The sequence below is a fragment of the Sinocyclocheilus rhinocerous genome, unplaced genomic scaffold (assembly GCF_001515625.1).
Source record: "Sinocyclocheilus rhinocerous isolate Xijiao unplaced genomic scaffold, SAMN03320098_v1.1 scaffold1470, whole genome shotgun sequence".
Classification (NCBI taxonomy): Eukaryota; Metazoa; Chordata; class Actinopteri; order Cypriniformes; family Cyprinidae; genus Sinocyclocheilus; species Sinocyclocheilus rhinocerous.
The window spans coordinates 220,970-234,868 of NW_015652166.1; the positions used below are offsets into that span (position 1 = coordinate 220,970).

At 35.3% G+C, this 13,899-nt stretch overlaps 2 protein-coding genes across 4 annotated transcripts in view; one reads left to right on the top strand and one right to left on the bottom strand.

Moving 5' to 3' along the window:
* LOC107713902 (neuronal pentraxin-1) overlaps positions 1–287 on the top strand; it is a 15,797-nt gene extending 15,510 nt beyond the window's left edge. Inside the window, 1 exon segment of the mRNA XM_074560089.1 lies at positions 33–287. Coding sequence (XP_074416190.1) covers positions 33–287 — 255 coding nt within the window.
* Positions 288–6,227: 5,940 nt separating this feature from the next.
* The window catches only part of cyth2 (cytohesin 2), a 30,573-nt gene continuing 22,901 nt past the window's right edge, over positions 6,228–13,899 (bottom strand). For 2 of the 3 annotated variants that reach the window (XM_016519583.1, XM_016519582.1), the window contains exons 8-12: positions 12,005–12,117; positions 9,670–9,748; positions 9,509–9,580; positions 9,180–9,334; positions 6,228–7,719 (exon numbers count right to left, since the gene is read on the bottom strand). In XM_016519583.1, coding sequence (XP_016375069.1) covers positions 7,632–7,719; positions 9,180–9,334; positions 9,509–9,580; positions 9,670–9,748; positions 12,005–12,117 — 507 coding nt within the window. In that variant the 3' untranslated portion in view covers positions 6,228–7,631. The remainder of the gene's footprint in view (positions 7,720–9,179; positions 9,335–9,508; positions 9,581–9,669; positions 9,749–12,004; positions 12,118–13,899) is intronic. The other variant, XM_016519581.1, reaches the window with a different exon arrangement.

Sequence of the window (13,899 nt, forward strand, 5' to 3'; positions counted from 1 at the left end):
CTCTGTGTGTGTGTGTGTGTGTGTGTTGACAGTCCGTCACTTTACCGCTCTCAGTGAATGATGGTAAATGGCACCACGTGTGTGTGACGTGGTCGACGCGGGACGGCCTGTGGGAGGCCTATCAGGACGGAGTGAAGAGAGGCTCAGGAGAAAACCTCTCACCCTGGCATCCCATCAAACCTGGAGGAGTCTTCATACTGGGACAGGAACAGGTAACATACAGACACAGCATACAATCAATCAAACGCAGATTCTGCTCATATTCCTCATTTTACTTGTGCCATTAATCAAAAAACATGATCACATTAGCAACTGCATAGCAATACCCTGGCAACCATCCACAATCCCCTAACACTGCGGCAAAAGCACTGATAGATATTTAAACCCTTGCGAAAAAGAAGTGCGCTTAATTGCATTGAAAGACCACTTATAGTGTAAAATCTTAAAATCTTAACTGTAGATAATATGTGACCCTGGAGCACAAAACCAGTCATAAGGGTCAATTTTTCGAAATTGAGATTTATACATCATCTGAAAGCTGAGTAAATAAGCTTTCCATTGATGTATGGTTTGTTAGGATCGGACAATATTTGGAGAAAATCTCCTTTAAAGTTGTCTAAATGAAGTTCTTAGCAATGCATATTACTAATCAAAAATTTAGTTTTGATATATTTACGGTAGGAAATTTACAAAATATCTTCATGGAACATGATCTTTACTTAATATCCTAATGATTTTTGGCATAAAATAAAAATTGATAATTTTGACCCATACAATGTATTGTTGGCTATTGCTACAAATATACCCCAGCGACTTAAGACTGCTTTAGTGCTCCAGGGTCACATATATTAATGAAATGCCACTTAAGTGCACTTAAAGAGAGACACTTTCATGGCTTTTTTAACACACTTGAGTACACTTCTAAAAATGTGCTCTTTGTTATAATGTCAAACTATGTTTTCTTTAAAGTACATTTTAAATCAGTGTGTTTTAATAATGTTTTGTCATGTTTTAAAGAAGTACACCTATTTTTATTTCAATGTTGACATACACATGCAAAGTACTTGATTTAGTGTATTATACAGCATGTCGTGTTTTACATACATTTAAAGTTAATACATTTTAAATGTACTAAATTGCAACTTCAACTGTGACAAATGTGTAATTCTGAATATATTTAAATACATGACATACAAGTTTGACCATACAGGTTCGAAATGCCATATATTTTAGCATATTATAAATGCTTGTCAGTGTATTCAGCAGTAACACTTTAACCATATTTCAAAGACAATAGAAGTCATTATGAAATTACATATAAAGATGTACTTAAGTGAGTCAAAAACACTCTAAAGTTTAGCTAATTGCATTTAATATAGTGTAAATAACTTGCAATTGTCTGAAAACATTACATTCAGTTTACACTTAAGTATATTATTTCCATAGTAAATAGCCTACTCTTTTTTTACAACTATGCTAAAGAATACTTCTTTTTCACAAGAAACTTGGATAGAAAACCATAGATCATAAATAGGATGTGAATACAGAAGTGCTATAAATGTAGGTGTAAAAAATACTCTCGAGGCTCTATTTGAGCAGTGAGTTGAAGTTAAAAGATTGATTTTCTTGGACTGTAAAAGAATCTAAAGATACAGCGAAGCCAAAGAGAAGAGTCGCACACCGCTGATCAGGCTGTTGTGTTTGTACAGTTTGTGTTTCTTCTAATTAAACTTTCTAACTGAAATAAGTATTTCTTAGGTTTGACTGTACTGTCCAGATGTTAAAATGTTTAGCCGACTCAAAGCGGAGCTAAATAAGCAGCTATTCTGTGATACTTTAGATACGTGTCGAGTTTCAGCTTGTGTCGTAATTCGATTTAGTTTAATCTACTGCGTTTAATTTACTGTCAGTGTTTCAAAACAATATAATTTTCCACTAATGTTTGTGCATTTGCTGTTTTTTTTATCAACATGTTTTAATTTGTTTGCAGTTTTTAAAAAGCAGAAATGCAATAAAGGGACTGAATTTTGAAAACACCTTTCAGAGCAGTTTCATGGTTTCTGACTAATTCTAAAAACGTTTTGCATAATATTGTAAATTATTTTCATAGCATGAATTCTTCAGGCTCTTCTGCAGTATTGACCTGGTGTTCACTGCTGTTATTAGAAACTAAGCTATTTAAGCAAACCTGCAGAAAATACAGACGCTCTTTCCTTTTCACTGGTGATATTTATGCAGTTTTCTGTAAAGCTTCTCAAATACACATATGACAATAGGGTTCCAGAAGTAAAGTCAAAAATATATTCATGTATAAAAATATATTGACTTAACATGAGATGTTGGCAACAGATTTCGTCAACCGTTTTGTCTGGAACTTGATGTTCTGAGCTGAAATGCATGCGTTTGTGTTTACTGTGGCATTCTGGGAAGCCTCTGGTCCGAGTCTCTGAGGTCTGCTGAGGCACAGAATAACAAGATTAGGCAGTGCTAATCGTCAGGAAATGAGCTAACAAGCTAAAGTGAAGCAGGATGAAAAACATGACATCACAGCAACACACTTACCTGATATTAAGACATTACATTAACATTATCTAAAGCAAACATAAGCACTGCTTGCAACTGCAAGATCATCTGCCGTGATCCTCGTCACATCTTTATATCCAACTCTCTACAAGTGTCATCCACACAAAATTACATAGTTTTAGTGTACGATAACAATAACGTTATTTACAAAACGTATGCAAATACTTTGACCTATCAACAGCTCTAATATTGCAACACAGCCACATGACAAAAAAAATTTGGTGGCAAATTTAAGTATGCATTTGTATGACCTGCTCACTAAAACCATAAAAACAGCATTTTAATTAAATGTTAACTGAAAAAAACAAAACAAGGAAATGTTTCGCATATTGGTCTAGTTTAACTTGAAGTACTAAAACTAAACCTTAAACAAATAAAAAGTGGGAAAAAAAAAAAAATTCTGTACAAATTAGTACAGAATTGTAACATCATAAAAGTGGTTTCTCATGAGATAGAGGTTGAATATTCATAGTTTCCATTTTGTAGGTTTAACAAGACAAATGATAAATAACAAATAATATTCTTGCCAAGGAAACATTTCACATCTTGGTCTAGTTTAACTTAAGTACTAAAACTAAACCTTAAATAAACAAACAAACAAACAAAAGCAAATAATATAAATAAAATGAACATAAAAAAAAGACAAAAACTAACAAAAAAAAAAAAAAACTAAAAAAGACAAACAATTTAAAACTTCAACTGAAGTGAAAACTAAAAAAAAAAATCTAATTCAAAATGTTAACAAAAATATATTATATTGAAAATAAAAAAATCACGTTTTCCTATACACTGTACAAATTAGCACAGAATTGCAACGTCATAAAAGTGTTTTTTCATGAGATATATATTCATAGTTTCTATTTTGTAGGTTTAACAACACAAATGATACATAACAAATAATATTCTTGCCAAGGAAACATTTCACATCTTGGTCTAGTTTAACTTGAAGTACTACAACTAAACCTTAAATAAACAAACAAACAAAAGCAAATAATATAAATAAGAACTATGTAAACATTAAAAAAAGAGACAAAAACTAACAACAACAAAAAACTTAAAAAGACAAACAATTTAAAACTTTCACTGAAAATGAAGTGAAAATTAAATAAACATTAATTCAAAATATGAATGTATCATTGAAAAAATACAACAAATACAAAATACAATGTTTCCTATACACTGTACAAATGAGTACAAAATTGCAACTTCATAAAAAAGTTTCGGTAACACTATTTTGATGCTCCCTTTTGAACATTCTGTTATTAATGACGTTGCACTTACATGTCAACTAACTCTCATTAGAATATTCATAGACTGTCTGCTTCATATCTGCTAACTCTTTATTGTGATAGTCTCCCAACAGACTTTCTAATGCGAGTACATGTCAACTTATTCTAACCTTAACCCTACCAGTCCACTAATACTCTACTAATACTCTAGTAAGAGCTGCAGCATTACTTACACTGTAAAAAATGACCATGAATTTAACGGTAAAAGACTGTAAAAATGCTACAGTAAAAACCTGTTAAATGGTTAACGGTAAATTCCCCTACTATATACGGTGAAAAACTGTATTGGACATTACATGTATTGGACATAAATTTTACGGTACTATACCATTTTTGGAATGGAACCACAGCTGCCGGTTTTTTACCGTAAATTTTACGGAGTTTTTTTTACAGTGTACAAACAACAGAATGTGTTAAAGGGACCATCAAAATAAAGTGAAACCATGCTTTCTTATGAAATAGGAGGTTGAATACTCATAGTTTCTATTTTGTATGTTTAATAAAACAAATATTTCTAAGCACCCCATGTTTGGGAAGCAGCAATCAATAAAATACACACAACGTGAATGTTTTTATCCATTTTGTTTATTAGAGTTGATTGGCACCAGTGTACCATAACTGAGTTTTCCTTTTGCTACATGAATTTTCCAACAATCTGTACCATTCTGCGGCCAATCAGAAGCCGGGAGAGAAAACAAAGAGGAGGAAGAGGAAATGCTTTCACTTGTCCTACTGTATTCACAGACTAGCTGAAAGGATTTGGCACCTTTGCACTTCTCATCAAGAATGCCCAGATTTCTCCAGAGTCTCCAAAACATACCATCAGACCACGTCATGCCCGGAATATGAGTTTAAACGCATAGCTTATATATCAAGGAATGTATGCTATTTAACACTAGGTCTCTCAGTCACATACAGACGGCCTGTGGCTTCGCACACAATACAACGTGAAGCAGATTCACTTCAAACGATTCGGTTCGGATGCTGTATACTGGCATCCTATACATGTGCAGCAAAGCTTAAACCGGTTAAGAACTGCAGTACTAGTTACTCGTAGAGAGTGAAACAATCTGTGGTTTAGTCGAAACTGTGCTGAACTCTAGTAAAGTGCCATATAAACATGGATTCTAACTCCAAACTATGTCTCAATTACTACAGCCAAGCTTTATAATAATCGGGAAAAATCACAAAAGTCAAGCAAAATGCACTGCTAAACAACTCTCAGTATGAACCGTTTCATAATTAGTATATTTAAATAGAGCGGTTATTATGTTAGACGCACATTTACGCTATTAGTGTTCTGTATGATCAGCCATTTTAAAGATCTTTATGGATTATTTCATTTCCGATTGTGATCTGTAGCCTATTTTAACAGCAATGCCAATTCGTTGACCAGCAGTGAGTTTAGAAATACAGAACGCTAATATTCGCCCGAAACACTGGCGTCAGATTCAGCTTTACAGAAAGACGCTTCAGTTCAGTACAACATGCAACCTCCATCCTTAGTCCTCACATAGAAAGAACTGAAAAACAATAAATAAAAAATGCTATCAATTTGTGTTGTAAACAAACATAACAACATGTATTTACAGACAGAAAAGGCAAAATATCATGTACATTGGAAAAAGCTGCCATGGACTCCTTCAAACTGAACAGCACTGAGTAAGAGGAGTGACAATACAGGTCATCGCACACATCTTAGGATCGGGGATAAGAGAAAAACATCTTTTTCATGGGGATAAAGCAGCAGACGCGTCTTTCTCTGCCATAGTAAACACACATTCTGAAAGATAGGACTTCAAATTGGAATAGCTCACCCAAAAATGAAAATTTGCTGAAAATGCACTTACTCTCGGGCTTGATGGCAACAGATTCGGAGATATGTAGCATTGCATCACTTGCTCTGCAGTGAATGGGTGCCGTCAGAATGAGAGTCCAAACAGCTGATAAAAACATCACAATAATCCACAAGTAATCCACAGCACTCCAGTCCATCAGTTAACATCTGGAGAAGACAAAAGCTGAAACAAATCCAGCATTAAGACGTTTTTAACTCAAATATGAGTCCATAATCCATAATAACGCTTCCTCCAGTGAAAAAGTCCACATCAAAATTCAGCCACATATTTGTTTAGAGCTGTTTTTGCTTGTAAACGGTGCTTGATCTGTGCAGATGATCTCTCCTGATTCAGATCAGTCATATTTTCAACAGTTTGAAGTTAAACAAATACATCTTTAAGGCATTTCTGAATTATTGTGATGTTTTTATCAGCTGTTTGGACTCTCATTCTGACGGCACCCATTCACTGCAGAGCATCCACTGCTGAGACACTGATGCAATGCTACATTTCTACAAATCTGATGAAGAAACATCTTGAATGGACTGTGGGTGAGTACATTTTCAGCAAATTACCATAATCAGTCCTTTAATAACATCTTTTTACTTTTTTTTCTTCTTTTTTTTTGTAGTCTTTCCTTGTGGTAGGAAAGAGTAAGAGAGCGAATCTCACCAAATCTGTCAAGATCATGAGTCAAATTTCGTTCCAAATTTCAGAGAAATAAAAAAATTAGATTTCATTCCACCAAACGCCTGCATGCATCTAGGAGGAAATGTGCTTAGTTATGGAAATAATGCCTAATAATAATAATAATAAATAAATAAAAAAAAATTTTTTATTACACAAAATCTGTTTTCTTAGTGTGCGCGGTATAATCTGGACATGTTTTCGTGAGATTCCCCCCAAGAACAGTTTTGCAGCCCCCGTGGTTGAGTTTAAACCTAGTAAGTTTAGTTGAAACACTAGTGTAAGAACATTCAGAAACAGGGCTGTGGGACATTTAAGGCTCTTTTCTTAAGGTGAAGGAGCTTATTCAAGGATTCACAAATAATGATTTCGTAGTGCGTTTCTACAGATGTGAAGTTCAACGCAGTTGTGCACAGGAAATGACATCACCGGTGGGATTATCATGCGGCCGATACCAACAGCAGTGTAAAACGCATATCCTGTTACATAGATGTGCTGAAGTGATATGTAACTAATAGGTAAACTGAAGTGATGCGCTCAGTAACTCAGTAACGCTCGAAATGTGGCGTGAATAGCAATGACCTTCATTTTCATTTATAACATGTAAATAAACTCAAACGAGTCCGAGATAAATAGTGTCAGTTCAGATATCAAATAACGTTAAGACAGGCAGCAGAATAGACTCAGTAAACCAACAGCGACCGAACTAACGAAACATCCCACTCGTCTCTGCTAAAGGTTCAGTTAGATCCGTCCCTGATGAAGATGATGATGATGACGAATGCATCGGGCTGTTTGGTCGTCTACTCTGTTCGTGTAAGAACTTCACAGTAAAATGCTGTCAATAGCAGGAACTGGAACTGTGAGAGCGGAGGGAGTGTGAGATGAGGATGGAGATTTATGCAAGTTTATGAATGTTACGTTTGTCAGTGAAGTCCTATGGAATCTCAGCATAATACAGTGAGCATCTGTACAGACTAGTGCGATAGTGAATAACACTGTGTAGTGTGCAAGTGTAGGAGAAGTGTGGAAATAAATGATGCAGACCAGACCACTGAAATCCAAACCGAAGATGATGAAGTTCTGGTTTCCCAACGACATCCGTCTCTCCATAAAACCGGAATAACAGATTGATCTGACGAGAGGACGAGAGCTACCTCAATGAAGGATCATTGGTTTCCCAGAGAACGGAGGGAGCGTATGGATGGATGGATTGAGGAGCAATGGAGGACTTTCAGGGCTGCTCTTCTTTCTTCTTTAGGGAAATGCGTTTCTTCCTGGCTGCAAGCATCTCGTAGAAGGGGTCCACGCTCACAGCGGATCTGAAAGAAAACACAAGATCATCTCATGTGCCATACTTAAACCTGTTGTGTCTACTGTATCATAATTCATATGCACACTTCTAATTCCTCTAAATGATCTGCATGATCAAAACTTTGCTGTCGCACACAATCTACTCCATGTCTTATTTAGTTTTTTTTTTTTATCAAGTAAAAGCTCTTTTAGAGTAATTGGTGCAATTGCTTCAGCTGGTGCTTCACGTGCATTTTCGCTGTGAAATCTTGACTGATTTTTATCAAGTATAACTTTAGTAATATTTCCAGATGAGCACTCACTGGACTGAAGCAGCTCAGCTTTACTTGATTCTCCATCAATCATTTTAGAAAAATTAGTGCGTCTCAAATCTGATCATCAGGATGAGGAACGTTTGTTTGTTCATCTCTCAATCATCATTGTCTTGCATTGCATGATATGTTCATTTAAATATCATCTTACTAGGACATTATTGGAGATATAGTGTGACAACTGCTATTTAAATCCTTTTATATAAGTATCTGCTATGCTGTTATAGCATCAGAATTTCATCTTACTTTTTGTCCAATAAAATATCAGCATCTGCACCAGATTTCAAACTTTTAATATTCTGCTGGCGAGGGACATATTGGAAGGCTTGTGAGGTCAAAATCTACATTTCAAAAGTGTATATCTGCTAAACTCATTTTTCTACCCTAAGAAGTACACTAGCATATATAATGCTATTCCTATCAGGAAATGCAAATATACTTCAGTTATGCAAACATTTGTCAGAGGCTGATAAAAGTTTGGACTGAAGTCAGGTTAAATAACTGGTGCAAATGTTTCCATTAGCGCCCCTTGCTGTTAATAGTCCTTAACTCTTTTACATGCCGTGTTCTCTAGGGCTGTCAAAATGGCTGAAAAACTAAATTCCAATTTTGTACTTAAATATGATCAATATTCGAATTATATTCAAATTTAAAATGCATAATTTCAGTTACGGTGAAGAAAAGCTTTTGGCTTCTCTCCTGAGGCCACAAGAGGGCGCATCATTCAAATCATAAGATAACATGACTATCTGTGAAAAAAAGTGCATAATGAGATGTCCCTCTAGAAAATGCGTGAAATATGTGTTCTGTGAACGGCTTGGTTTCAGTTTTGACGTAAACGACATCATCTCCGCATTGATGTTTTCTTTTCCTGCAATATTTGTAATTAACAACGTAGCAGTGCCGCATCTAGTGGCTTCAACTGGACAGGCTAACATAAACATTATAATACAACGACACTTTCATCGTCATCACATCTCGTGCGCCGCTGATAAGGCTGCCTGACGCACACCTAAAATTCGAATGCAACGTTTTTGCATTAGAATGTGGATTTTTATTTTAAATTTGACGAATATTCGAAATTCAATTTTTTTTTTTACAGCCCCAGTGTCCTCTGAGATCTTCACGAATCCCTTCAGTGCTGATGGTTTACTCACTTGATGGTGTGGATCCATTCGTCCTTCTCCTCCGGAGTGGGAGCTGAGATCCGGTACACCATGTGGTTTCCCTCCACCACTCGACCGTCGGCCTCCGTCTTACACGCTTTAATCAGCTGCCCGCGGTTATTAGGGATGTAGAGCTCAAAACAGTTCTGCACAGAAAACACATCACCATCAGCAAGCAGAGCCCACAATCTGTCTCTGAAATACGGCCCAGCCCTAATGGTCAATAAAGAAACCTGCAGTTGATCTATGAAAAGTGTCATGGAAATGTTTTATTTAATTAGCTGTATTTGACTGTGTAATGAGAATGTCAACAGACTTACTGGCTTTCTGGGATCTTCGACCTCTCGAATGCTCAGGTTCTCCAATGGTATGATGCCTCTGGGCTCTTTATCCCACACACACACACACACACACACACAGTCAGCACAAGCCATTATGGGTCAATCAGTCCTTTTAGGCAGTTTTTGAGATCTTGACTTACTGTTGTGTACTCAAAGTAATAGAGGCAGTTGTCAGTCAGAATGAACCACCGTCTCTTCCATGTCTTCACACGACCTCCTGAGAAAGAAGATTACACGGATTAGAGGTGTAAAACACAAGAAATTAATCATTTCCTCTGTGTCCGCCTGCTAAACTACACAGATACAGGAAGACACGTCTACACACGCTACATCATTAGTAGAGTATCCTGCCTTAAAGAACCAAACTAAATTTCTTCTGAAAATGGTGCATCTCATCACCAGTGATGGGAAGTTTTTTTTTAAAACTTCGGATCGACTGAATCAATTGCTTTGCAAAATGATTCACCATTTTAAAGCACATGCTTTTATTTGTCAGAACAGTGTAAATGTAACAAAAACTCTGCCAAAGCGTGCATCAAAACATCTTTTATAAACCAATTGCAGATGATATATTATTGAAAACGTAATGCACTAAATGCAGTTAACGAGTGAAGTGTCTTTTTTAATATGTTTTATCTTATTAATTTGTGGCACTTATAATGTTGTGTTATGGAGAGCTTCATCAATCAGGCCAATACGAAAATAACAATAACAAATTGTCCTTTTCATTAAACAAATGTGTCATTAAAATGTCCACAAACTGCATGGACACTGGTTCATGTGTTCACAGAGATTGTGAAACGTGTGTAATTTCCAAACTGTTACGATGTAACAAAGCCTTGAATACTACTTAGTTAACACTTAGTAAAGTATCAGCACACTTCTCTTCAACAAGCTACATTATTTGAGGAATTATGTCTGGAGCATAAATGCTATAATAATGATGCTTTCCAAACATCACTAATTAGAGATGCACCGATTGCAATTTTCTTGGCCGATTCCGATTTCCGATTTCTTTGTATGACCTGCCGATACCGATTTTTACAGATTTCCGATTTTCTTTCTAAAAACTATAATTGACAGCATGTACAAACATAAATCTATACTTTTTTTAATGCAAATTATTATTAACTCGAATTAACTCAAAATGAGTTGCTGTATATAACAATATAGATGTCATTTCCCACTATGTTTCTTAAATTGTAATTTTTTCACTAACCTTATTAAATGTGTCATCTTTTACATCAAATTCTTACAGTGTTTCAATTAATTCAGTTAGAATAATAAGAAACTGTAGAGCTGTTACTGTTCAAATGAAATCAGTATCAACAAACTCTTTCCAGAAGCTGCATCTGAAGTGGCATTAGAAGTATTTACTCAGACTGTTTGATGAAGCTGAGGTGCCATGAATGCATTTACACCGCATAATTTCGAATGCATTAGGAATTTTATAAGATTCATGTTTTAAATATTTTTTAAACATACAAATAAGAAATGTTGGGAAAAATGCAATGATAGTTTTAAATATGAAACCAAACCAGTAGGTGGCGGCAAATGACTGTTTGAATGAGTGAGTCATTTAGTCCTTCATTCAACAGATTCGTTCAAACGGCTGATTCATTCAGAAACGAGGTAATTGACTTGCCACTGAATCATTGACTCACTCGATTCGTTCAAAAACGTGGATTCATTCAGTAACGAAACACCGTTGTGTTGCTCAGAGACACAAAACAGTTCTGCTGTGGCTTTGATTGGAATTATTTTCGTCAGCGAAATCGAGCAAAAACAGTCAATATTGTGTCTAAAATGTAAGTCACTTAATTTTAACTACTAATCACACTGCAATCGTCTTGAAACATTTTCGTCGTGCAACGTTGCGTACCTAAATCATATATTACTAATTCCTTTTTTTTTTTTTACTACCGCAGTATGCATAACTAATAAGTTTCTGTGAGTGCTGTTGCGCTCATTTGTTTTGATTTCTGCACGAGTCTGGCACTATCTGGCACAACATAAATACATTACCAGTCGGCGTAAGTGTGAGTATGAGATGTATGAGATGTTCTAGTGAGGGAGCGCAGGCTGTACGTACCTCCTGAAGGGTGGACAGCACCAGCATCAGCAGAGAAATCACAGGTCAAGCAGAGCAGGAGCCAGAAGAGATGGGAAAAAGGGAACGCGTGACGGGTCACAGGAAACAGAAACACAGAGACACGGGGAGAGGGAAGAAGATTCAAAAGCTTTTAGTGCTTGAGAGATCACAGAGCTCGCCATGCAGAAAGAAAGTAAATCTCTGAAAGTGCCAAACACATTAGAAGTGATGTTTTGCTAGGGTTTTTTTTTTTTTTTTTTTTTGGAAAACAGAGCAAAGCACAGCAATGAAATAACAGAAAATCATGCGACGGCAATGATAGAGACCCTGCCAACAACTTCGGTTAAACAGAAACGCTCCCCGCGAACATCAGGAGGGACTCACCCAGTTTGAGGAGCCAGCCTTCTCTGTCAGGGTTGAAGAAAGTGTGCGTCAGGTCATTCCCATCATCCTCTGGGATCTTGAAGGGCTCATTCTTGATGCTGTCATACAGATTCTGTAGAAAACAACAACAGTGATTATTAAAAAAATTATAATTATTATTATAAAAAAAAACAACAACAACCTTGAAACAGTCTTTCACACTGACTGTGATTTGGGGCAACACAGAGACCTGTGACCCTTTATGCCCAAATTACATTTTTATTTTATTTTTTCTAATTCCACATTTTCTTTCATTTTTCTTCCATTTGTTTCCCATTGTAATTTTTCTGGATTATATTTCAGTAATTGTTATTGATCAAAAAGCCCGTCAAATTCATTGAAATCTTATTAAAAACTTATACAACTGAACAACAATTTATTAAGTTTAACTCTTTTTTTTTTTGGTCCTGTTTTAAAGGTTTGATTAAACTGCAACAATTGTAACAAAGAAATACACTGAATTCATAAAACTTTAACAATGCAATAATTTACTAAAATTTTTACAATAACAGGACCCTATGGAAAGTTAAATTTTTTAGAAAATTTGTGCTGTATGTTTTAATTTTTCTGGATTTAATACAAATTTATGACCAAAAATGGTGGTAATCAAATGAAGGCATAAAAAAACCCTATTTAATTAATATTTGAAAATGAATAATCAAAGAATTTTTGCAAAGAAAGTGCTGCACAGTTTACAGCAGTGCTGGGTGTAACGCGTTACTGTAATTAAATTACTTATCCACTGAAAAAGTAAAGTAAGGGATTACTGCTCATTTTTAGGCAATTTAATTACAGTTACTTCTAAAGTACTTGAGTTACATACTGACAAAACATTGTGCTTTTGTAAAATAAAGAAAACAAACAGGGTGGGCTTTCTGCCGTCTCTGTCTCCGTGAACTTCTATCTGCAACGCGTCACAAAAATGAACCAAAACTCAGCGAATAAATTATTATACAGCGTATTTTTAAACAGATTGAATATTTTGGAAGTGAATTCTGGAAGGTGAATATGAATTATTGAATTTTTAATTATGAAAATGTGTGTGAAATATTTTGAATTTAAATATTCACAGCTTAAATAAAAAACTATGTTAGATTTCAGGACCTAAAAATGCAAGCCCTGGAAATACAAGGCATTAAAATGCAAGCACTGTTAATGCAATGCATTATTTTTTCAGTTAGTGCTATTCAACATGCTTTTTGTTTCAAAGACATATGGCATTATTTTATTTCCATACAAATTGTTCCAGGTAATTTCGGTGGAAAAGCAGCTTAAGTCATGCGTTACTGTAATTAAATTACTTATCCACCAAAAAAAGTAAAGTAAGTGATTACTGTTTATTTTTAGGTAATTTAATTACAGTATCTTATAAAGTATTTGCATTACAGTTCTCAAATCAATATTGCATTTGAAATCTAAATTTATCGTCTAAAGGTAAAATTGAATGCAGCGTCTTTAACCCTCTGTGCGCCGGCGCGTTCCCTTGCAGGATTTTGTGATAGAGAAAATAACCTAATATACTAAGATACAGATAAGACTAAAATCAATCGAACCTAAAAAGGGTCTACTTTGATATGTTTACACTGACAATAACAATAAAACATTGTGCTTTTGTAAAATAAAGAAAACAAATAGGGTGCGCTTTCTGCCGTCTCTGTCTCCGTGAACTTCTATCTGCAACAAAAATGTGTCACAAAAATGAAACAAAACTCAGCGAATACTTGACACACACACAGCCATGAGAAATATGACTATAGAAAGCTTGAGGTGTCTACTTTTAAATGAACCAATTCAAATCGAAAACGAATATTCTCTGATTATGTAATCCGTATGAAACTAAAGCGAGGTACAGTCT